General features: G+C 34.1%; 1 protein-coding gene across 3 annotated transcripts in view; it reads right to left on the bottom strand.

Annotated features, from left to right (window-relative positions):
- Positions 1-11,949: 11,949 nt before the first annotated feature.
- Positions 11,950-27,032, bottom strand: part of LOC106875352 (28 kDa heat- and acid-stable phosphoprotein) — a 23,256-nt gene continuing 8,173 nt past the window's right edge. For 2 of the 3 annotated variants that reach the window (XM_089354967.1, XM_014923444.3), the window contains 5 exons: positions 25,685-25,797; positions 19,986-20,063; positions 17,363-17,490; positions 14,750-14,901; positions 11,950-13,520 (listed from right to left, as the gene is read on the bottom strand). In XM_089354967.1, coding sequence (XP_089211093.1) covers positions 13,471-13,520; positions 14,750-14,901; positions 17,363-17,490; positions 19,986-20,063; positions 25,685-25,797 — 521 coding nt within the window. In that variant the 3' untranslated portion in view covers positions 11,950-13,470. The remainder of the gene's footprint in view (positions 13,521-14,749; positions 14,902-17,362; positions 17,491-19,985; positions 20,064-25,684; positions 25,798-27,032) is intronic. The other variant, XM_014923445.3, reaches the window with a different exon arrangement.

Below are 27,032 nucleotides of genomic sequence, written 5' to 3'. Positions count from 1 at the left end.
TTTAAATTTAAATAACCATGTTCTCTAACCGGCAAAATTCACTGCAGAATTATTTCCGGTATTTTGGTGCACTGAAACGAAGACTTTTGAAATATAACCCCAAATGTAATTGGTGGAACTATATGCATGTTCAATCTCATGCGGACGTCTCGTGTATAGTTCTGGCAGAAACGTTAGCATGCTGGGCGAAATGCTTAGCGGTATTTCGTCTGTCTTTATATTCTGAGTTCAAATTCTGCCGAGGTCAACTTTGCCTTTCATCCTTTCGGGGTCCATAAATTAAGTACCGGTTGCATAATGGGGTCAATCTAATTGACTGGTCCCCTCACCAAAAATTTCGGGCCTTGTGCCTAGAGTAGAAAAGAATATTGTAGGTTTCTATACCATTCGTAAATGACATCTTCCTATGCATCTTGCATAATTCCCTTGTGCTTCATTTTATGGCATAATAAATATTATAGCCACTATATCTGCTTGGACAATGCTATTGACAACTTTTTTTTAAAGATATATTCTGAAAGAGGCTGTGTGGTGAGTATATCATTTCTTGAAGCTTCCTTCAGTCATTCTGACATAAATTGCTTACATCAGTTTTAACAACCGTGTTAATACAGTTTACTTCTGCTTCACACAATATTACTTTTGAACTTACTAGCTAGGTATTGTGAGCTTATTCCTTTGCTCCTAACTATGCAGGTGTCTGCAGTTTCATTGTTATGTTTCTCATGTTAGGGATGCTACTCCAGGTAACTTTCAAGTGGTTTCTATTAAAAATAATCTTTTAAAGGTGCTGGTTGGGAAAGTGTTAATCTAATTAGCTCCTGAAATGTTTTACCTTTATTTATATTTAAGAAGTTGTGACAAATAGATTGTATTGCATGGATTATTTTTATTTATTTGTTTTTAATAATAATCACATTTTAGAACATTCAATCACACATTATTTACCATAAGCTATCAATCTATGATTTTAAGGGAAGAATCATTTAAATGTTTGTTGCCACTTCAACATGGCTGTTCCTTACGGGAGGGCACTACTGCTATTTTTTAACCCCAAGAGAACATCTTCTCTAGCCAGTTAATGACACAATCTGTGTCCGACATATTGCAAGCAGAGGAGTGAACCCCTACCATCTAGCGAGTTGTCAGGACCAGTAGACCAACCTGGTTTTAAGCTATTTTGCCCTCTGTCAACAGCAGTAGTAACATTATTCCATACAAAACAACCATGTTGAAGTGGCAACAAATATTACTTTTCAGTATAGTTACTACTTGCATCTCTTATAGAGATTTTAGAACTGGCTACTTTAGTCATTTAGATATTTTATATATAAACTAAAGCCAATAAATCTATTACATCTACACACACACATTCACATCTCCATGTGTATACATATACATAAATATCCATACATACACACATATATATAAAAACACCCACACACACATATATATACACAAATACTCACACATACATATATATGTGTTCACACATACACACATAAGAGGGTGTACATCCATACAAAATCATATCCCTATATTTTTAAGTAAATATACATACTCACATACCTGCACACACATATATACACATACCTATAGATATTTCCACTTATATATGCACATGCGTACATATGATAGTACAAAAAAGGGTGTATACTCATATCAGGTAGATGTAAATATCATCAAAAAACAGGATTAGATCTCTTACTCTCAATGGTCCCAGATGAATTTAACTTCACAGCAAGAAGTGCAAGAGAAGGCAGCAGTATCAGAGACTCTCATGCATCGAATATCAAGTTCTAAGAAAAATTTTTTAGCAAAGTAAAAAAATGTGTATGTCGTAAAATCAAATGGTGTTGCCCCAGCATGGTCAAAGTTCATGAGCTGAAACTAGTTTAATTCAATTCAATTCATATATACTTTTCTTTATTCAGGCAGTGTTTGGTTAGTGTCTTTCTGTGGATTGTTGAGATGGTAGTTCTGGTGGTTGTGGTATTATTTTTTGTTCAGTTTTCACTGATACTTTCAAATAAAATATTCTCCCTTGGCCTTATGAAAATGTTAATTTTTTGTCTGCAGTTTGAAGAAAGGGAATCTTTTGAATTTTCATTTTCCACATTTTTCAAAATGTTCACTACAGGTTGTGTTTCTAATGGAGGGGTTATGGATTTGTTGTTTATGTACCCTTACTCTCTCATATAGTTTGATGCCCGTTTCACCAATGTAGTATTCATTGCTTTCGGGGCATGTGGCACAGTAGATTAAATTCCTGGATTTGCAATTCATATTTACATTCATTTTGAAAGTGTCATTGTTTTTCAAAGTAATTTGTACTCCCTCTTCAATGTAGTCACATGTTCCACAATGAGGGTCACCACATTTTTGAACTCTCTGTTGTTTCTGTGGTTGTAAATCTTCCTTGAGTTAAGAGGTTTTTTTTATCTTAGGTGCTTGCCATTTGCTATAAATTATTTTTGAGTTTGTTATTAAATGATTCATTCTTCATGAATGTTAAAGGATTGGGAGGTATCATTTTGCAGTGTTGATGATGTCATGATTTCTTGGGTTGTGGGTAATGATAAAAGGAATGCTTAGGAGTTCATTTTTATTTCTGTGTGTTTGTTTTCCTCTGAGGGTTGTGGTTGGGATGTTTTTTGCTTTGGTGATTGCCATGTCAATTAAGCTAATAGGGTGTTTTTGTCCCTTTAGAAATATTTTTCATTCCTGTAATCTTGTGTCCCTTAATTCAGCATCTATTACTATTATGTAAATTCTTTTTGCCACATCAAATTGTATGTTTCTTTTGGTATGTAAGGGATGGGAGGAATGAAAGTTCAAATATCGGTGTGTGTTTGTAGGTCTGTAGAAGAGAGCTGTTTTCCTAGTGTTATTTTCTTTAATTAGAAGTATGTCCAAAAATGGTAATTCTTTTGTGTTTATATATATATAGGTCTAAGGAGTGGCTGTATGGTAAGTAGCTTGCTAACGAACCACATGGTTCTGGGTTCAGTCCCACTGTGTGGCAACTTCAGCAAGTGTCTTCTACTATAGCCTCGGGCTAACCAAAGCCTTGTGAGTGGATTAGGTAGATGGAAACTGAAAGAAGCCCGTCGTATATATATATATATATATATATATAAAAACAAATAGTAAATGAGTATATGCATATATACGTACAGGTATGTGCATACCGACATCCACCTGTATGTATAGGTGCATATCTGGGTACAGGACATTGCAAACAAACGTAGACGAGAACACACGAGCCACAGAGAACATTCTCCTTCATCAGCCACCCACGTTTTAACACCGGCGTTTCGACGAGCTTGGGCAGGATGCATCGCTAAAACGGCTCGTCCCATGGATCGCAGATTAAATCTAGCCATGGAGGAATGTAGTGGCGGACAAAAAACAAGACAGGAAAACAAACAGAAAAGGCTTTACGGCCAGACGAGAAAAAAAATGTGTGTATGAACGCGATGAGGCACGGACCCGAGAGGGACAAAGTGGTGCGTGCGTTGCTTGGCGAAAGCCAAGGAAGGAAAGGATTATTGACCGGAAGCATGTGACCATGCCGGTGTAAAGGGAAGAGAGAGAGTGGTAGAGGGAGAAACAGAGGGAGGAAGTAGAAGAATAGGTGAGCAACGAGAGGAAAAACGAGGGGGAAAAAGAGATACGTAGTAGTAACAGAGGAAGAACGAGAGGGGTAAAGCGAGATACGTAGTAGTACAGAGGAAGAACGAGGGGAGGGAAGGAAAGAGAAAGAGATAGAGTAGCGTCGGAGGATATGAGTTTACGAAAACTACTTACATTTTGGAAGACGCTGCGTTCAATCATGTAAAAACAAATAGTAAATGAGTATATGCATATATACGTACAGGTATGTGCATACCGACATCCACCTGTATGTATAGGTGCATATCTGGGTACAGGACATTGCAAACAAACGTAGACGAGAACACACGAGCCACATAGAGAACATTCTCCTTCATCAGCCACCCACGTTTTAACACCGGCGTTTCGACGAGCTTGGGCAGGACGCATCGCTAAAACGGCTCGTCCCATGGATCGCAGATTAAATTTGTATACGCAAATTAAATCTAGCCACATATATATATATATATATATATATATATATATGTGTGTGTATGTGTATACGTTCGTGTGTCTGTGTTTGTCCCCCCAACATTGTGTGACAACTGATGGTGGTGTGTTACGTCCCCGTAACTTAGCGGTTCAGCAAAAGATACCGATAGAATAAGTACTAGGCTTACAAAAAATAAGTCCTGGGGACGATTTGCTCGACTAAAGGCGGTGCTCCAGCGTGGCTACAGTCAAATGACTGAAACAAGTAAAAGAGCATATGTGTATATATGTGTGTGTCTGATCTGGCAGAGTTTCTACAGCTGGATGCCCTTCCTAATGCCAATCACTCCAAGAGTGTAGTCCAGCATTATACAATGTGGTATCAAACTGCTCCCAGACTAGTTCTGTAGCATGCTAACAGATGGCAGTACACAGTAACTTTCATGAGGTATATGCTGAGGGATATCACTGTGTTTACTTCACAAGTCGTGAAATTTGTGTGTTTGCAATCATGTGTATACTGTAGTCTACGATTTCGTCATGGACAGGAATGAAGAGCCACTATAAAATTTTGCGTTACACTTGGGAAGTCTGCTATAAAGACATTGAGCATGCTTCAGCAAGCATACGGTAATGAGGCAATGGGTCGTACATAATATTTTGAGTGGCATAGGTGCTTAAAAAGCAGGAGGACATCTCTGGAAGATGATGAGCAGTTTGGAAGACCTGCCATGAGAGTCATCCCTGGAAATGTGGTATTGTACATTGAGAATTCATCCCCCAGTGCCAGACATCAATCAAGAGTTCTACTGCAACATTTTGAAATGTTTCAGGGAGGACATTCAGTGAAAGCAACCAGATCTGTGGAGTATGAAGAATTGAATTCTTCATGGGGCTCCACTTCACTCATGGGTTTCTTGCTAAAAACATGGTATCCGCCCAATTCACCAGATTTAGCACCTGCAAACTGCCATCTCTTCTGCAAGGTGAAAATGCATCTCAAAGGTCACCATTTTAGCACCGTTGTCAAAATCAAGAGTGAATTGCAGGTCCTCAACTCATTTACAGAAAATGACTTCCAGGCCGGATTCCAAAAGTGACAGGAACAATGGCACCAGTGTTTTCGAAGGAAATGATGTTAAAACTTAGGTGAAGAAGTTATTTTTTTTTTTATTAAACATAACTAGTCGGGGAACCTTTTTGTACCACTTTCTACATGTTTAAGTGGTTTGAATTTAGAATATTGATTTCAAATTTTGGCACAAAGCCAGCAATTTCAGAGGGATTGGATAAGTTGATTACATTAACACCAAAAGGATGAAAGGTAGACTTCAGAACATAAAGTTGGCAGAAATACCGCTAAGCATTTTTTCTGATGCAGTAACAATTCTGTCAGCTTGCCATCTTATTTGAACTTATATTAATGGTGAAAAACAGAATTTTGAATTTCATCTTTGTTAGTAGTTTTATTATGGGAGAAATATAAACACAAACTAGTGAACAAGTAGGAGGTCTACAATTCTCCTTAGAAATTACTTTTGTTTCAAGTAGGTCTAATGTTATTTTATTACATAGTTATGCATTCATTTATATTTTCTTGGTTTACATATTCCAAAGGAATTTTACTTTTATTCTTTTACTTGTTTCAGTCATTTGACCACAGCCATGCTGAAGCTCCACCTTGGAGGATTTTTTACTCAAACAAATTGACCCTAGGACTTATTTTTTAAGCTTAGTACTTATTCTATTGATTCTTTTTGCTGAACTGCTAAGTTATGGGGATGTAAACATACCAACACCAGTTGTCAAGTGGTGATGGGAGGACAAACACAGACACACACATAGATATATACATATATGTATATACAACAGACTTCTTTCAGTTTCCGTCTACCAAATCCACTCAGAAAGCTTTGGTCAGCCCAAGGCTATAGTAGAAGACACTTACCCAAGGTGTCACACAGTGGGACTGAACCTGGAACCATGTGGTTAGGAAGCAAGCTTCTTACCACACAGCCACACCTGTATCTATAAATGTTTGTAAATATTTAGTCAGGGAACTAGCAAATCTAAGATAAGACCATACCCTCTAGCATGTCTTATTATGGTTAACTAAAAATATAGATCCATTTCATATAAAAGTAGCTTTTAAGTGCAAATCAAACCAAAGACAAAAATGTACTTTCATTTTTAATGTTCACTTTTTCATGCTTGCATGCACCAGACAGAATTTCCATGGCAAAGCAGGTTTTTCATGGAAGGCTGAAAACAAATGACATTACTTATATGACAATGATACAGGTTTACAACCACCACATGATATCCAGACAAAGACACATGTATTATGTGAACATGTGTATATAGATATGTATATATTGTTATACTTAGGGATGGTCATATTTTGCCAATTAAATACACACACACACACTATATATTTGGTCTTCACTTCAGCTTTATAACTATTATTTTAGTTTCTTTGTCAAAGTTCTTTCATCACACATTGTGACCTCTTCAGTAACTCTATTCCATGTCTCCTCTTGTTCTGCTTATTCCATCTTCATATACATACATACATACAGAGAGACAGGTAGATAGATACACACACACACAACAGGTTTCTTTCAATTTCCATCTATCTAAATTCAGTCACAAGGCTTTGGTTGGCCTAGGGCTATAGAAGACACTTGCTCAAGATGCAGCACTATGAGACTGAAATTAAAACCAAAAGGTCGAAAAGCAAGCTCCTCAACCACAAAGACATGCCTGCACCTGTTTTAGGCTTAAAGAATAAGTTGCAAGAATTCAGAACAGAAAGGGTTCAAGTTGTTCTGTGTCCCCTAGAGAAGACAATTATTGAACAACAGAAAACACAAATATTACAACGGAGACAGTGTAGTTTGTAGTGAGGAGTCTTCAGTTTTGCAAGAAGACCAGACAACCCCACCACAATAAAATGCCATGATAAAATGCAGTCAGTATATTCTGTAAATGTGGTAGGCTAATGAATGGAGACAGTATAGTGTATAGAGGATTCTTTAGTCTTGCTGAGAATATAAACTTCTTAGTACTGATGCCACAATAAAATTCACCCAGCACACTCTGTAAGCATGGTTGACACTAGGCAGGGCATCCAGCATACAAAACATGTCAAAATTGAACATACAGGCACAGGAGGGGCTGTGTGGTAAGTAGCTTGCTTACCAACTACGTGGTTCTGGATACAGTCCCACTGCGTGGCACCTTGGGTAAGTGTCTTCTACTATAGCCTCGGGCAAACCAAAGCCTTGTAAGTGGATTTGGTAATGGAAACTGAAAGAAGCCCATCGTATATATGTATGTGTATCTGTGTTTGTCCCCCCAACATCGCTTGACAACTGATGCTTGTGTGTTTACGTCCCCGTAACTTAGCAGTTTGGCAAAATATACCGATAGAATAAGTACTAGGCTTACAAAGAATAAGTCCTGGGGTCGATTTACTCAACTAAAGGCGGTGCTCCAGCATGGCCACAGTCAAATGACTGAAACAAGTAAAAGAGTATACATACAAGGCATGATCTCTGACATATCTGGGAAGGCAATGAATCTAAATAAGAACTATTCAAACTAATGGCTCATCCAATCCATGCTGCTATGGAAAAAAAACCCCACAAACTGATGATAATGACAAAAAACTCGTATACATGTAATAAATTGTTTTTGTGTAATTATAGTGAATGTAAGAATATAGAGACAACACAGTAAGCTGGAATAGAACAGAATTTCTGAACAAAACTTGCATATGCAAGGAAAAAAAAAAAAGCCATTAAAACTTGTTGACATTTTAAAAACTGCTCTCTGACATAAAGCTTTGATTAAAGCACCAGAATTATTTCACCGTTACACACAAGCTTATCAAAGTTCATGAACTTTGCTAAACATTTGTCTATTGATACAGTCTACCACTGGTTTCTTTGAACTCTGGATTTTTAAACAATGAACAGCCTAGAGCCATCCAAAATATTTGACACTTCTGTTATATGTAGGTTTAATGCCAAATGTTACATTGGTCATGTAATGAGCAATAAAAAACTTGGTATTAAACCGAAGTTTTGAAAAAGCTTTTAAATGTTATTTTCATTAAACCCTAACCCAAATTTTCTCTTCATGTTAAAAAAAAAAGTACCTCAGACTATGTGAAAGGGTACATATGAATTAAAAAGGTTTCTTTTGTGAAATGGTTAAATATATGTAAGAATGTTTCTCCTGACAAGACAAATCACGAAGTAACTATAAAACTTTCTGACAAAGTAATTGAAGCACTGCAGCTTTTTTAAGTTTAGCTTTATACTCAAATTATAGTAAATCAAAATCAAAGTGTATTTCACATCAGGAAGTATGAAAATATTTTTGCAAGTGTTTTCAAGCTGAAAGGCAACCAGGTGAGAGGTATTTACAAGGGCAGGCTGAAATGTTCATAGGCTGACTATGGAACGATGCTAAAGCTGTGAAACCTTGCATATGCATTAATTTCAGCTGCATCGTTTCTTTCCAAGTAAACTGACATCTGACGGTTTAAAGGAGACCTCAAAAGTAACTAGTTGCGACTTCTCTTGAAAATGGACAAAATTTGGCTTAGTGGTGTCATCAAGTACCTGCAGATAATGGGCTAAGCCCCCAAGAACATTCATGCTGACATGGTTGTTACATTAGATGAGACTCCAGCTTTATCAACAGTGCAAAAGTGGGCAGCTGAATTTAAGAGAAAGGGAAAGTCTTTAAAATAACCAACATCTAGACATCCTCCAACTACTACCACTGAGGAAAACGCGTTCACATAGTGATGGATGAAAGGTGATTGACTATAAATCAAATAGCTTATGCTATTAGCAGATCCCATGAAAGAACTGAAAATATTCTGCAAAATGAACTTGGCATGATGAGGGTTTCTGCTCGGTGGGTGCCATGTCTTCTTACACCAGATCAAAAGTGCACCAAGCTGATCACATCATGAGAAAATTTGACATTGAGATAAATCCAGCTGGTTTCTTCAAACATTTCCTAATCCAGGATGAGTGTTGGGTTCATCACTTTGAGCCAGAGACAAAGAGACAATTCATGTAATGGAAATAATCCTCCTCACCTGCTCCAAAGGCCAAGGTTGTTTCATCTGCAGAGAAAGTGATGGCCTCAGTTTTTTGAGATGCAAAAGCACTATCTTCAAAAGGAACACATGATCAATGGAGAATACTATGCCAGGACCAAACACCCAGGAAAACTGACAAAAGGAGACTTGTTTCATGATGCTCTAGCACAGAAGACTTTGGTTTCAATGGCTGCTGTGTGTGACTGTGGCTTTGAACTGCTTGATCACCCTCCCCACCTGACTATGCATAGAAGCCTACTTGACTGATGACTGCAGTTACTCCATTGCTTCCAAAACAACCAGCATAGTATATGGTAACACTTGACTGGAAACTAGTATTGCAGTGATGATGACTTCTTTGACCAACAGGATGAAAGCATCTTCGCCAACAAGATCCAAGCATTACAACAATGATAGAAGTATATGGAAAACAGGATGGATTATATTGAAAAATAAACCACATTTGGTCACATTTCATGGGAGTACCTTGGTTAGCATATGAACTTTTCAGCCAACCTTCATGTTGTCGGTTAGACCCACATCAACTCTAACCTAGCTGATCTATAATTAAAGGTATTCCAGAGTAGGTCTAGAGCTATATTACTCCAAATGTCTTTTTTTTACTGAAGACAGGATACAATAGCAAGTCAAGTGCCATGTAAAATACTCCCACTTAAGCATGTTCAATGCAATGACCTTCTATAGTGTTAAACATGGATTATAAATTCATATTAAGTGCAGGTATCTACATTTGCAGAGAGAGCATTTAATCTTACATATTACATTCCAACAAGGTGTTAAGACATAGGTCAACCTTGACTGAACAAGCCATAACCATCAAGTCTTTTTTTTTTTTTAGTCCAGACAATGTATCAAGAACTATGTTAAATTTTTTTTTTCAGATGACCAAAGTTTGTTGCAGAATTTCAGTCTATGGTTCAGTACTCCAGTACCTAAACCCTTTAGCACTCAAACTAGCCTAAATATTCTACTTGCTTTATATTCAAACTGGCCAGATCCAGCCTCTCACACTTACAAGACAATGTCATTCTAAAAATAAACTATCACGTCATCGACACTTCAAAGCTGTGAGATAATGCAGGATTAATTCAAAACAATGTGACACATTTGAGAAAGAAATGTGAATGATAAAAGGTCAAGTTGTATTTTTTATATTAATATTTTACTCCTTGTCTGTTACTGTCACCAGTTTTCATTCAAAAAGAACAAATTCGACAAAAGATACATGCTCAGATCATCATATTGTGGTATATATGATTAACCACAGCATGGTCTTGTAAGATTAAAACTGAGTTTTCAATTGCTCCTAAAATTCTGAGCATACACTGTTATGCATATAAGCCTGCTTGATTAATGACTGCAGTTACTCCATTGCTTCCAAAACAAACAGCATAGTATATGGCAACAGAGTGATTAAAATACAAGATAAATAATGATCCATAACTTACTTAAATACTAGGAACATTGTAAAGTAAACCAAAATGTTTTTTCAACTTGATATGAGAAATACTATCCAGCATAGCAATCTAATGAAATATAGTTAGTGATACAGTGTTTTCTCCAACAGCCTACAGCAATAATTTGCATTTTAATTCATGGAAGTTGAGTCACTGTATAACTGGCAAGTGAGTCATAGGCATCCAGTGTTGAGATCAAGTCCTTTCCTGGACTATTAAAGAAATGCAAAGTAGATATCACCAAACCAAAGGACATTCAACAGTTATCAGATAAATCCACTAAGGGAAAATTCATGAAAAGAAAACAAATATTAGAAAAATTGTGCTTTTAAACTTAACGGTACCAAAGTATGGCAATGTATGTTAGCTTCTCAACTATGATTTTGTGCTACAAATCTCAGCATGAAACATTCAGAAAGAACTTAGTACGATACTATTGATCAAGTAGTTATAAAGTTTTTTTTTATTTTTTACCCAGTAAGCAATATGGCACTTATTGAATTCCAGATTATTCATACTTGAAATAGACTCAAATTACACTGTTCACGTAGCAAAGTAAATTGCCTAAAAGAAAACCTATAAGTAGAATAATAACATATGTGATTAACAACTTCACTCTCCATAGTTAATTTAATAAGATTACTATAACTTTAAATCAATCTTATAAAATAGAAGCTGATCTTCGTCTGTCTGTCCATAACAGCATCTATGTAGAATGAGGGGAGATAACTCATCACAACGTATATTTACATGGGAAGAGAAGAGAAAAAGTTAATTTTTTGAGAGAGAGAGAGAGAGAGAGAGAGAAAGAGAGAGAGAGAGAGAGAGAGAGAGAGAGAGAGAGAGATAGTACTATCATAGTAATTAACAAGTTTTGATTGAAAACGTGAGAATCTTAGGTGCAAGTCTGTCGACACAATGCAACAGCCTTTAAAAAAATATATATATAATACATGGTTATTTCTTTGCTTGGTTTGTGTGTGTATTTCTCTGTGTTTTTGTATGTCTTTCAACATATAGGCAATGCAATACAGACTTGAAGAAAAGATTTACACAATGACAGGTTGCTGTTGTTGAGAGAAAAATACAGTGAGATAGTGTGTGAAACATAGAATCAAAACTTGTTTCAAGATCTATTTCATCTTGACTAGGTTGATACTCAGCAGTATAGCAACAGTTAATGACTAGTTTTCAATGATTGGCAATTAATTTTTTGTAATTGAAAACTACTCTGGTCCTCAGATTGAACAACACAAAACAATATTAGCTTAAAAGATATCTTTAATGAAAATACATTCAGAAGACATACATAGTAATTTGAAGGTTAAAGAAGCATAAGTCCCTGACAATCTTCAAGGGTTGAAGAGATTTCTCTTTTAACAACAGGACAGTTACCACTCCAAAGATAAAGAGTATTAATGAATAATAATAAAAAAAAATGAAAAATAATTTTAATTTAGATGCCATAAAAAGGAGAGGGCAACTATTTTAAATGAAGCAAAAGCTTAATTCCATTTTTGTTTTTCCCAGTCGCTATGAATATAGTTTTGTTCTACAAATAAAAACTTTCAAGAACATTTTAAATGCAAAGCAGCAGCTAACTGAAGCTTCTTAAAACTATAAACACATGGGCAAGTGACAGGACAAACATGGAAAAGAAAAAAGAAAAAAGAAAAAAAAACCCCCCAAATAATAATGGTTTCTTGACAACATTATATTATATTAAACCAAATATAAACGAATGTTGTTAATATGCAAGAATATATCATAAGCATCAAACTGAGAACATAAATAAATATATCCATGTGTGCATTAATTATAACACACAGCTTGATATTAAGTGTTACTAAGAGATCTAGCTGATGAAAATACATTTCATTATCTTGCAATTTCATAAATTCTTTTTTTTCTCTCTACTTTTCTTACTAAAGGGATTTTCTGATACAAGGAAAAAAAAAAAAAACCCCCCATCAAAATCAGCATCAAGTTTCAAAAGGAAACTTGAAAAAGTCTGAAAAGTGCCCGACTCGGTCCATAACAGTTATTTTAGGTTAAAACTGGTACAATTGTATAAATTTTATGAAAAGCATTTTATTTTCAATAAAACATTCTGAAGAAATTAATCTGATAAATATAATATGCATTTCTTCTTTTTTGTTTTGTTTTTGCACTCACCTAAAAGATCATTTTAGTATATGAGTTTTTATATATATATATATATATATATATATATATATATATATATATATATAAAGATGCAATACAATTTATTTATTATTTTTTTTTACAAAATTTAACAATGCTTTTAAGTAGAAAATTTGTCGGTTATTTTGATTTTATATAATTTATTAAAGTTGTTTTCCTACTGACAAACTTTATAAACAAAAGAAAGTGTTCATTGCAATTTATATCATTTGCATATTTTCTAAAGTTTTTTTTTTTTTTTACTCATTGAGTTAATTTCAAGCAGAAGTATATCTTATATAAATGCATTCTGCTAACCAATAACTGCTAGCGGTGTACATTTAGTTTAGATTTCTTCAACTAGGAAAAAATTAAAGAAGGATAAAAATGCAAGATATAGTTATAGTATATAAGGAGTGGTAAAAGCCAGTTTTCAGAACCTCAGTAACATATTTTAAGAATAAAAATAATAGTAATAACAGTTAACATTACTTTTAAGTGGTAATCATGGTTACGAAGTTATCACTGATAACTTAGTAAAAATGTGAAAATCACATTGCTAATAGTCACAGGATGCTCTTTAACTCAAACCGCCTAACATCAAGACTTCCCTTTCAGTTTATTTGCCGTAGATTTGGCATTATCTTTGGCTGAAATTACAAAACAACAAAATGCTTAATTAATTACAATCTGGAAATATTAATATATATGTAAACAATATTACAACACAAATAAGAGATTTATATTAAAATATTTGATACATCTGTTCTGTTTACACCTAGAATATACAGTAAACAAAATGAATTTACCAATACCACTATCACATGTCAGGAAGAGTCCATGACAGTATTTGGTCAATGCAACTGATCAATATCAGTGCAGAGAAGGATCCACTCCTAATCAGTTGTTACATGATGGCACAGAAGTTCTTTTCCAGTAATATGATAATGTCAGTTTTGCTTCAAATGTCTTTTTGTATGTTCTTGCTTACTGACATGCATTGAATAAGTCAACAAAATTTGATAAATGATTTGATTAAGTGCTTTTATAAACTCTAATAATTCATTTAAACCATTATAACGTGAGTGTTGTTTCTCTCTTTAATTCTATGAAAAATAATTTCAAATTGATTATACTCTAATTGAACGTAATTTTTGTTGTATTTCCTGTTTTACTTCAGTTTTTCTATCCTAAATTAAGGTTTTCACAAATTTAAAGATTAAAATACTGTTGGAAAATTTTTCTTTTTTTTACAGTTGTGTGTAATTTTTTTTGCTAACCAATCAACTATAAAGCTAGGGTGAAATCCACTGGCTAGTAAAGTAAATTCCCTTACTCAGTGATGTAACAGAAAGGCAGAAGTAAGATTCAAACAACTTAGCCATTGTACCACAATATGCAAAAGAAATCTTTATTTCAATTGTTCTGCTAACATAGAAATTAATCTCACTAGAACAACTATCTTTATATAAAGAAAATCCTGTTTCTGAAATAACATTATAGGTGCAGGGATAGCAGTGGAAGTTCATTTCTCAAACATTTGGTTTCAGTTTCAGTTCCACCCAGCAGCACTTTGAGCAAATGTCTTCTATTGTAGCCCGAGCTGACTCAACTCTTGTGAGTGAATCTGATAAATAGAGACTGAAAGAGACCTGTGTGTGTGTGTATGCATGCATACATGCTAATGTGTGTGTTTGTTTACATTTGTGCCTGTTTCATATCTTCAAAGCCACATAAAATAAAGAGATCCTTTACTTGAAAAATAGGTAATGGTTAGTGATAGGAAGAGCATCTGGCTGTAATGCCTCAATAACATTCATATAACCCACACAAGCAAAGAAACAAATGTAAAGTTGAGTGAATGTATAAGTCCCATTACCTTTTTTGTCATCTTCACGTCTCTTAGCAGACTCTTCTCTTTGTTTCTTTATAAGTGCTAAACGAGCAAGATCTGCTCTGGCTTCTTCTGTTTTGCCCATGACATGGAGTTGCTGGTACCTAATTCGAGCTTGTTGTTTTTCAATTTCTTCCCTGAAAAACATTTCAGAAATATTTCAATTTGCATATTTTTGAAAAAAAAATATAATACAAGATTATAGATACAAACTCAAAAGTGTCAACAGTGTTAATTGAAAAGAACTATTACAGTATGTAACAAAAATTTTTGTTTTTGTCTTTGGTCAATAAGTTTTATTTCCTATTTGCTTCTATCTAGAGATCAAAGGAAATTACTACTATTCCCTTCAAACTTTGCTCTTGTGATTTGGACACCAATATTTTGAAACTGACCTATTTTCTGTTACATTTCAGACAGATTCAGCACCGAGTTGCTAAAGCAGAAATATCATTGTAGCAAATATTCTGCTCAATACCAGAGAGTTGCTTAATCATAAACACTTGAGCATGTTCCTCAGAGGCTGATAATATGGGCATCTCTGATCATGAGCAGTAGGGGAGAATTGTAGCTATGTGTTGAGAGAGGTTCTTTGAGGTTTAAATAAATGTAACAAAAGCAAAGTTTGAAGGAAATATTAACCATATTTCATAATTTCTAGAGGTCAGCAAATAGGAAATAACAGTTGCTACACAAGGACAAAAATCAATGTACAAAGTGTCATTGGTTAATTACATAAATGGATTAGTAATTACTTTAAAGTAAAAGAAAATTTTCAAAAAACCAAATGCAAACAATTCATTATACAAAGTTTAGGGTAATAATTTGTAAATAGAGAATAGGAGAATCAAATTCAATAAGAATCTTACTTTCTATTTTTTGAAGCCATGATTGTGATGCGTAAATTTGCAAAGACACTGACAAACCAGCTTTAATGAGAATTAGTTGACTGTTTTTGATGCTTGTTGCTTTATATTTATAAGTGATCTTTACTTGCGCACTAGTATAAATTTGCGTGTATTTGCATTAACATTATATATTTAAAAAAAAAAAAAGAAAAGGATTTAGTTATTAAGCATCTGATCCAAATGCTCCTGATTATCACAGAATAGTTAATTGAAGTTAATTCAGTGAGTGATAAGATCTATTTGGTTTACTGAAGGAATTTTAGTCAAATTTGAGTAATTAGATTATTTCAAATTAAATTTAAAATATATTTTTACATCCACCAGAGACTTCAAAACATTTTTTTGCAATAGCTGAACCCTTTCATTACTAATCTGATCAAAATAACTTATTCACCATTAAATGAAAATTTCAATGCAAATCTTGTTACATTCGTGGAAATACATCTTTTCAATTGTGTTATATTGTCTGACATTTTTTAACACGAATATTCTTTTCTCCAGCAGTTTTTCTACATTAAATTTTCATTCACTCTTACATAAAAAAAAAAATCTAGTTTCATATTCACAAACAGCAGCAGCAAAATCAAATGAAAAATGCAGCAAGCATAAGCATGTCTTTGATGGACATATTGATTTCTGTGACACAAGAAGATATTGATAAATTGGCTATAGCTGATCATGTATGGAGAAATGGAGACCACCCCCTGTGGGATGAAGTTAAAATAATAGACAGAGAACACCAGTGGAAAATACGAAAACTAAAAGAAGCAGCACATATGCTAGGATACAACAACCTCCTAAGCAGACTGAGTGCATATGGGAACCGGTATTAAGGAAGGATAGGAAAATATTAGATTTATAAGCCCTAAAAAATTCACTCCATAATTGCCCAAGGGCATATGGCGTAGTGGTTAAGAGCACAGGCAACTAATGCCAAGATTCCGAGTTCGATACCAGGCAGTGACCTGAACAACAACATTGAAAAATACCTTAGGAATGAGAACCCAGGTTCGAAATTTCCCCAAGACACCTGATGAAAGCTGGTGGATATATCAGCTGAAACGTTGTGTTAACAACAAACAAGATGAGGACAAATATCCATGAAATGTAAATAATGTACATAATTCCTCATCTCTTAAATATAGAACTGTACAATATTGTTGTATATCCATCTAAAGATTAGCTAATAGCACATTTTCTATGGTGAATGTTTCAACAAAATTTAATTTTATATTTTATTAACTTTACCTGTTTTTACATGCAATGAGATTTGTTTTGAAACAAAAAAAAAAAAATGTATAATAGATTTACAACCTTTTGCTAGGTTCCAAAAACCAGATTAATACGTCAATAAGTGACATTTGAACTCATGATTATTTCAGAATTTTAATAAAACTCACAGAAGAGATAATTCAATTAGAAATATAGTAACAAAAGCGTTAAAATCAAGTAAGTTTTTATAATTTTTGTTTTCACAACTTTTCTTCAAACAGGAGCTGGAAAGCAGAAGGTCTTTCCTCACATTAACTGATACTCATTTACTAGGATTCATCTGCAGCATAACAAAATGCTCAGGATTATAAACAGAAAATGTCCAATAACAGGCATAGTGCATTATTCAATTTGCTTTAGTTGAGCTTGGAACAATTTTACTTCTAAAATGCAAAAGATTAAAAATTTTTTTACATACCTCTCCCTTCTTGAAAGACCTTGAGCGGGATTCGCTTCCACACTAACAGTGGTAGCTTTTTTAGTTTTGCTAACAACCCGGTTGGGGTTATCAATATCTATAAGGTGCCCAACTCCTTTGGATTTACTCTGGAAAATTGACATTAATCATTATTAAACATAATAAAAATGGTTTGAACAATGTTCACTCTTTAGCACTCAAATTCTTCAATCAAATGCAATGCATATACATTCACATTATTTTGAATTTATCATGTCTTATCTTGAAGCTTCAAGATTTCAGTCATGTGATTATAGTTTTAGAATGACATTGCAGGGTAGGAATGAGTGGCCAAATCAGGCTGGTTTGAACATAAAACAGGAAGAATATTTGAGCCAGATATGGCCAATTTAAATGCTAATGGGTTACATATTTTAAAGTTAATATTAAGAGAATATACAATACAAGAACCAGGAGATGGCTAAAATCTAAAATATATAAGCTCTCATCACCATCATTTTAATGTCCACTTTCTCATGCTTGCATGGTTCAGAATTTTTTGAAGCAGATTTTCTACAGCCAGATGCCCTTCCTGTTTCCAGGTAAGGCAATATTTTCCCACGACTAGATATGTTTCCACAGAAGATTCGAAATGAAGGACGCTTTTTGCATGATAATGACATTCATTTTCAACTATCACATGACAAGGAGACTAACATACACACACAGAACAAAAACAGAAGAGAAAATTGTTAATTATTAATTTTATTACTAATTGACAATTCCCTGCCCTATATCTGTATATTTATATATATATATATATATATATATATATATATATATATATAGGCGTAGGAGTGGCTGTGTGATAAGTAGCTTACTTACCAACCACATGGTTCTGGGTTCAGTCCTACTGCGTGGCACCATGAGCAAGTGTCTTCTACTATAACCTTGGGCCGATCAAAGCCTTGTGAGTGGATTTGGTAGACGGAAACTGAAAGAACCCTGTCATATATATGTATGTGTGTGTGTGTTTGTCCCCCCAACATCGCTTGACAAACGATACTGGTGTGTTTACACCACCGTAACATAGCGGTTCAGCAAAAGAGACCGATAGAATAAGTACTAGGCTTACAAAGAATAAGTCCTGGGGTTGATTTGCTCGACTAAAGGCGGTGCTCCAGCGTGGCCACAGTCAAATGACTGAAACAAGTAAAAGCGTAAAGAGTATATATATATGGATGTATTATACATGGGCTTCTTTCAGTTTGTCTATCATACCCACTCCTTAGGATTTCGTTGGCCCAGAGCTATGGTAGAAGACACTTCCCAAGGTGCTACACAATGAGACTGAATCCAAAGCCATGTAGTTGAGAAGCAATTGTCTGATGAAACTATTACACCTGTGCTTCAAATCCCAATAAGTATCTCTATAATTTTTCTGAGATGAGATTACAGTGATGCCTATTTTACAATCTATTTCCTCATTTTAACTCATTAGCATATTAGGCCCAAATATTTTAGTTTTACATTCATGCAAGCCAGATATGGCCTCTTACACTCACCCTACAATGCCATTCTAAAATAAACAATTATATCACTGAAATCTCAAAGCTACAAGATAATGCTTAATTAATTCAAAACAATGCGACTAAATAAGCATTACATTTGACAGGGTAATCTAAATGTTAAAGTACTGAATGTGTTGTCGACACATTTAGTCATTATTCTCTCCACTTGCCTTCTGATGATATCTCTGAGCTAAAACCAGCTGGCAAAATAAAGATTGCAGACTCAATCCCTGACCTATCTCAAGAATATTACTTGAAGACAGTTGGGAAAAATATCATTTAAAACACTGTGCCAACAACACACCTAAGAAGAGGAAACAGATATCACTATAATTTTATCTCAGAAAAACTTTTTTTTATAGAAAATAATAAACAACACAAACTAGGCAAAAAAACCGCCCCCAAAAAGTTTAACCATTTTAAAATGACAATCCTCCAAGTCAGAGGTTAGAACATCAGGTAATCATTTAACATGTTGCTTCCATGCTGGCAAGGGTTAAACCAGGGGTTTTCAAACTTTTTGACTTACGGGACCCCTTTATATTTCAGGCTTTACTTTAGGGACCCCCTTATAAACGCTTATGAAATTTATACATAAATACTTGCTTAAAATAACATATATTTTTACATTTATTTATTTAACAGTATTTAACAAATAGGTTTATTGTCAATTAAAAGATTTCGATTAAAAAACATAAAATCAAATTGCCCATAAAAAGCATTTGCTGTCTACGACAGCATTTGCTGTCTTGTCCGCGGACCACAGTTTGAAAACCCCTGGATTAAACAGTTCAACAAGTTTTGACATGCTGGAGGATTATGTCATGCTCCAATGTCTACTTTCGTATGGCTTCTACAGCTGAATGTGGTTCCTAACACCAACCATTTTACAGAGTGTACTGGGTGCTTTTTCATAGAACCACTAGTGAAGATTGCCTCAAAATAAATAAAAGGTCTCAGGTTCAATACCTGGTCAAGCTCAGAATTATCAGCTGAAGATGATGAGATAGGCATCACCAAGAAAAGCGATTTTCAACAATTTCAGAATTTTGCAATTGGAAAAGAATAGTTACCTCCTCTCCACTGTCACTCTCCTCCGAAGATGAGCTACCACTTTTGTTTCCTTCTTCACAATCCAAACCTTTTTGCTTCTAGAATTCAATAAAGAAAAATTTCATCACCAAAAGTAATCTAAGAAATGCATAAAAGTTACACATTGCTGTTACAAAAATATCATCATTAAAAAATTAGTTATTTCCACTCCACAACTCCCAAAAGCTTGCATTCTTGTGGGCCGACCGATCTGCAGCTCATATGGAGATAGCTTCAATAAATAGATCAACCCCCTAACAGGTAAACCAATACATTGCATTAAACGAAAGTTTATATAAGACAACTATGTGCTCGTGACATTTATATCATACTTTACACAGATCCAAATTTATATAAATATGATTTATTAAAACTATTACCAATAACACCTGGATGATACTTCTCTATTGCGCTATCTTCATAAAGGAGGTGCAATGGCCCAGTGGTTAGGGCAGCGGACTCGCGGTTTCGATTCCCAGACCAGGCGTTGTGAGTGTTTATTGAGCGAAAACACCTAAAGCTCCACGAGGCTCCGGCAGGGGATGGGGGCGAACCCTGCTGTACTCTTTCACCACAACTTTCTCTCACTCTTACTTCCTCTTTCTGTTGTGCCTGTAATACAAAGGGCCAGCCTTGTCACACTGAATATCCCCGAGAACTACATTAAGAGTACACGTGTCTGTAGAGTGCTCAGCCACTTGCACATTAATTTCACGAGCAGGCTGTTCCGTTGATCAGATCAACTAGAACCCTTGACGTCGTAAGTGACAGAGTGCCAACACACAAATATCTTCATAAGGGAAAAAATGAAAAAAAAAAAAACATTTACTTTAACTGCTTTCCCTACAGTTAAATAACCTAGTTTGCAAGAGTTAAAAAAGATGCTGAGAAAGCAGTACTAGAAGTTCAAAATCCTAGTCATCGAAGATGATCAGGCTAATAATAATTCTAACTTAAGACATAAATAAGGTTAGCAATTTTGGTGGGGGAAGGGTTTACTTGTTACCATCAACCCAAGTACATCACTAGTACTCCTTTTCAACCCTAAAGATATGAAAGACAAAGTTAACTTTGGTGGGATTTGAAATCAGGACATAAAGAGCCAGCAGAAATACTAACAATTCTGCTAGCTTACCACTTCTATATTTTACAATTTCAAGAAAAGGTCTGAAATTTGAGGTTGAGGTTAGGTGATTAAAAACACTCCAGTATTTGACTGGTACTTAATTTTATTGACCCTGAAGGGATAAAAAAAAGTCAACATCAGCAGAATTTGAACTCAGAACGTAAAGACAAACGAAATGCTACTAAGCATTTTGCCCAACAGGCTAACGATTCTGCCAGCTTGCCACCATAATGATAATAGTTTCTAATTTAGGTACAAGGCCAAGAATTTTAGATGGTCAGGAATAGTTGACCCTAGTACATGACTGGTACTCTATTGTATTGACCACCAGAGGGATGAAGAGCAAAGTTGACTGTGCCAAGATTTGAAATCAGAATGTAAATAACTGGAAGAAGTGCTGCAAGGCATTTTTCCAGAGCTCAAACTATTCTGCCAAGTTGCTGTCTTACTTACAACAAACAACAATTGTTTCCAATTAAGGAACAAGCCCAAAAGTTTTGGTAGTGGAAAGTCAATTAGATTCACCTCAACACTTGATTGACAATGTGAGGAAGAAAGGAAATTTACTCAGGCCAGATTTGAACTTGGAAAATAAAATGATACCACCAGAAATTACTAAGTATTTTTTCTTACTCTCTACCATTTCTGACCAAAGCAAAAAACCAATTTCGTACGAAGAGTATAGTTGGTTAAACAGCTCCATTATTTTAATTCAAAGCAAGAAAGTTTTAACTAAATACCACAGAGATTTTTACAATTTTATCATTCTGCCATCAACTGGCTTAATAATTATTTCTTATATAAGCACAAAGCCAATGGTTTTGAAGTGGGAGGGATTTAGTTAATACCATTAACCCCAGTACTTGACTAGTACTTAATTTTATCAACCCCAGAGGAGTGAATGGTAAAGTTGACTGAGATGAGATTTGAATTTAGAATATAAAGTCAGAAGAAATAATGCAAAGTAGTTATTTCGATGTTCTAACAATCCAACCAGCTCAATACTGATACAAGGCCATTAAGTTTGACACATTTTACATTATCAACCATGGAAGGATGAAAGATAAAGTTGACCTCAACAGGATTTGAACTTGGAACATTAGAGCTGTAATGAAATACTGATGGCATTTTGCCTTGTGCTCTAAAGATTCTCCTTAATATCATTTCAATGATAATACTAAATTCTAAGGAATATATTTATTGGGTTAGTTATGAATGGTATAGAAAAAAAAAAAAAAAAAAAAAAAAGAACAGTTTTGCAACACCATGACAAAGTAGTAACAGCCACATAAGCTCACCTGCAAGTCAGAAAACTTAGAAGTTACATAATTTTTCAAGATACAAAAATGCAACAATAAAAATATCTAAATATCAATGTAAAAAAAAAAAAAAAAAAATCCTAAATGAGCAACTTTTTCAAAATCAAAATAGTAAGACACTAAATTAAACATTGAATCTAACAATTAAATCCACCACTATATATACAAGTACAATACAGACTTTTCTGACATTAGTAGTCTGGAACCCCTTATAATCCACACTAATTTACAAGCAGGAACTTCTAATTCCTGTGGCCACCAGACTGGTTTACTTGTACCTTGTACAGTACAGCATTAATAAACTTGTATCACTTATACTAATGTACAGGTATCTGTATTCCATTTAATTACACTGTAACAATTTTTTTTTTTTGACTTTGGTCAGTAAGCATTATTTCCTATTTGCTTCTATCTAGAAATCAAAGGAAGTGACTACTTTTCTCTTCAAACCTTGCTTTTGTGACATGGACATCAATGTTTTGAAACTGTCTTATTTTTTGTTACATATCTGACAAATTCAGTACAGAGTTGCTGAAGCAGAATTTTGTAGAACTTTCTAAGTTTCAAGAATTTCTAGAACATTTTGGCAACATAGATGGCAGTATAAATACAGGAATTGTAAGCTCAACAATTCTGTTTGCTGCTAGCTATCCAAGTAGAGACAAGTTTGAAGGAAATTTTAGCCATTTTTCATACTTTTTAGGGGCAAGTAACAGTTGCTACCCAAGGACAAAAATTGTGTTACACAACATTATTTAAGTAACTTATGGCTTTGGAACCAAAAGGTCCTGGAAAATTGTAACTGTATGTATAAAATCTACTGTAGTTTTTATGTATACCATTAACCTTTTAGTGTTTAGACCGGCCAAATCCAGCCAAAAATTATTCCCTTTTATTTGTTTGAACTGGTCAAATCCAGCAGTATCTGATTCCTCTACAAAATTACTAAAAAAAATAAATTGCATTACTGAATTTTCAGAGCTTTCAGATAATGCAAGTTAAAGGCTGTCCCGCCTTTATTTAAGTAAAAATACCATGAAATTTTTGAGACTTGGTTTTTTAATCGTTTGAAGAGAAGTGTATATCTTAGTTTTTAACGATATGGCATCAGCAAGTAGAGATTCCAACTTCAAAGGTTTTAATCTTGATGTACAAAATATAAACAAAACCAACAGTCATTTGTCTTTGGACGAATCATATTGACATTTATGAATCTTCATTGGACAAGAAAGATTTTGATAATGAAAGTGATGAAAATGATATTGAAAACATTACAGCAACATGGTTGAAGATTACTACATCAACCACAATTCTTGATTTCACAGAAAAGACTAGTCCACAATACAGACTACCTCTTGATGCTCAACCATTGGGCTATTTATTTTTATTTTTACTGAAATGTTTTTTTGAAGCTGTCACAGAAGAAACAAATATGCTCAATGCATAATTTCTATTTGTGGAAGACAAGATCCACTATGGCAGCCAATTGATACTGTGGAAACAAGCTTTTTTTACTATAAACATTATGTTTGTTATCAAGCAACTCCCTCAACTGTGGAACTACTGGAATCTTGATATAAGGTATGGTGATCTATATATATATATCTTCAGCATTGTCTAACTATAGTTAATTCATATATTGTTTATATAAAAAGCCACAAGGTACCTCTGCCACCAAAGGACTACGACCATTTGAAATTTTGGGATGACATCACATCTTAGTTATGTGAGGGCTTTTCTTCCAGAAAGCACAGAACAGGGAGAAAAGCAAAATTAACTGAGGTGGATGTCAGAAAATACTGACTTCAATAAAGTGGAAAAAATAAATTGAAGGAAAAAAGTTTGCAGACAGTGTTCGCTGCAAAAATGAAAAACTGCGAAAGGATATCATGTCGAGACCTCATATATGTGTTCGCCTTGCAAAGTGTGCTTTGGACAGTTTCACGATAGAAATATGGCATAACTATATTTTGTTGTTTAATAGTAATACTATCATATATTCTTTTCATTTTATTACAAATATGTGAAAGTGAGAAATACATTTAATTTTCAGTATGTTACACACCTGCATTCATCTTTGCTTCACCTGTTAATGAGTTTTTTTTTTTAGAAGCATTCTGTTATGTAAATGTATTCATTAAATTGTATAAGAGTACATAGCCAATGGGATACTGACTAGTAAAAGAGTTTTGTACTTTATTTTCAATGAAATATAGAGAAAGAATAAAATCTTGTACTGATTATACCTGTATTTTAATTAATTCAAATTAATGTACCTCATCATGAAAAGTGGCAAAATTGTTGGCGGCTGACATCTGGGATAATTTTAGTAACAAATCAAACAGATAAGATGCATTAAGAAATTCAATTTTAGTGTTTATACATAATGTTATTGCTTTTACACCTGTTAATTAAATTTACCTGCTCATAAAAGTCAAATTTAATCAGCAAGATCAGCTAAAATTATATAACTATAATAATCCACTGGTATATAAGCACCCACTGACAAAATTTCATATCTATATGTAAAAAATTAAAGTCACAAACAAATATTGAACACCCCTCTTGAACCTGAATAATTCAAAATAACGTGAACAAATAAGTATTACATTTGATATTAATCTGAACACTAAAGGGTTAAATTAGAGAGAAGATGCCTTTATTAATGACTTAAGTAACAAACTGGATCCGACCAGTAATTAAAACCCACTTTTCTGAAACTTAGCATTTACTATACAAATCATTAAGTGCAAGGTCAACATACAAAGGTAAAAGAGTACAGTCAAATTAACAACTAATAACATTAACTGAACTCAGGAAGAATGAAAGATAAAACGAACCTTGGTGAGATTAGAACTAGGAATGCAAAAAGGATATTACTAAAATCCATGTTTTGTTTAATCTAGTATTTTACTGCTTCTGGCATCAAAATTACATTCCATTTATTATCAAGTTATTTTCTGTCAGATAACAATAGTGAAAAGAAATATTTTTGTTTGTCTTGCAGTAACCAGATAAATAGCTACCTCTGGTCAATTGTAATCTTCAATTCAGTATTTAACTTATTAACCATAAGCAAATTTAATCAATGAAAAAGTGCTTAACACCAACTAGAGTACTAAATACCTTTTTAAACAAATTCACCTTCAAAATCTTAAATCATAAATGAATTAAGATGCTACAGTCAAATTCATTTTCCCCTATAAAAAAAAAAACAGAACAAAAACAAACTTACTCTCCAGGCCTTTTTCTTTTCTTCTTCGTGTTGTTGAGCAAGTTCTTCTTCATTTGTGAACATCCGCCTTTGACCTTTATGGCTTTTTTTGCCACGTCCAGCAGTACTACCTCCTAAAATAGACAAATTAGAGAAATATTTTTGCAATAGATATATATATATGATATCTAAAGCATTTTAACCCTTTAGCATTCAAATTATTCTGTCAAATGTAGTGCTTATTTATTCACATTGTTTTGAATTAATCATGCATTAGCTTGGAGCTTTGAGATTTTGATGATCTGATTGTATATTTCTAGAATGACATTGTAGAGTAGGCTGAATTTGAACCTAAAACAGGTAGAATATTCGGACCTGATATGGCTAAATGCTAAAGGGTTAATTATAGTGATTTCTAATTAAGCACACAGTCACAGATTCATTAAGTGAAAGGATTAAGATTGTGTTATGTTTCAACCAGCTTAAGAACTCAGCTGGTAAGTACTATTTTAAATTTAACTGTGCACAAGAACTTTTTTTTTATTTAAGCCAGTATATTTCTAAACTGAGCAGTTAACCTTTCTCTTTGATTTTCAAAGAGATACTCACAGCAACAGGACTGCTGGCCTCTTTGAAGGTACAGACTTTTTCTCATCCTTAGTCATCCTTCATATGTATCAAATCACCATAACAGCACTGCTCTTTCTTACACATTGCACCTAATTTCTCTTATACTCAGTGTTCCTCTCAGCTCATTTGTACTCTGACATCCATGCATTCAATGAAACACACTGTTTTTTTCTAGCTTTCACGTGTCTTCTGCTTGCAAGCCCTATATCTCACTACAATACAGCATTGCAGTTTGAACACAATCATCATACTATCTCCCTTTCATATTGTGGGACAAAACCATTGATCTCAGCAGAGGTAAGAGCTCAAACTTTTCCCATCCAGTTCTTACTATGATTACTACACTTTTTGGAACAAACACCTCTGCTGCTAACTATGTCACCTTGCTAACAGAAATTATCAACTACTACTACAATATATATATATATATATATCATTGTTTAATGTCTGCCTTCCATGCTGGCATGGGTTGGACAGTTTGACAGGAGTTGGCTAAGCAGGAGCCCGCACCAGACTTCTGTGTGTTTTGATACAGTTTTTACAGCTGGATGCCCTTCCTAACACCAACCACCCCACCCAAGACAAAACATAAATAATGGTCATTACATATTTCTTTGTTGTAGTAAATTTGACTTACAACCATTTCCAGTAGTCATTATAAGTTCATTATTGATTGGTTTACTCAGCAGTCCCCACTAGAGGCTTGGCTCTATAATTAAAAAGTTTGGTTTGTTAACAA

The sequence above is a fragment of the Octopus bimaculoides genome, chromosome 1, assembly GCF_046866305.1.
Source record: "Octopus bimaculoides isolate indiv1 chromosome 1, ASM4686630v1, whole genome shotgun sequence".
Classification (NCBI taxonomy): Eukaryota; Metazoa; Mollusca; class Cephalopoda; order Octopoda; family Octopodidae; genus Octopus; species Octopus bimaculoides.
Note: the sequence above shows the minus strand (reverse complement) of the source record. Positions and strands in the feature narration are given on the sequence as shown.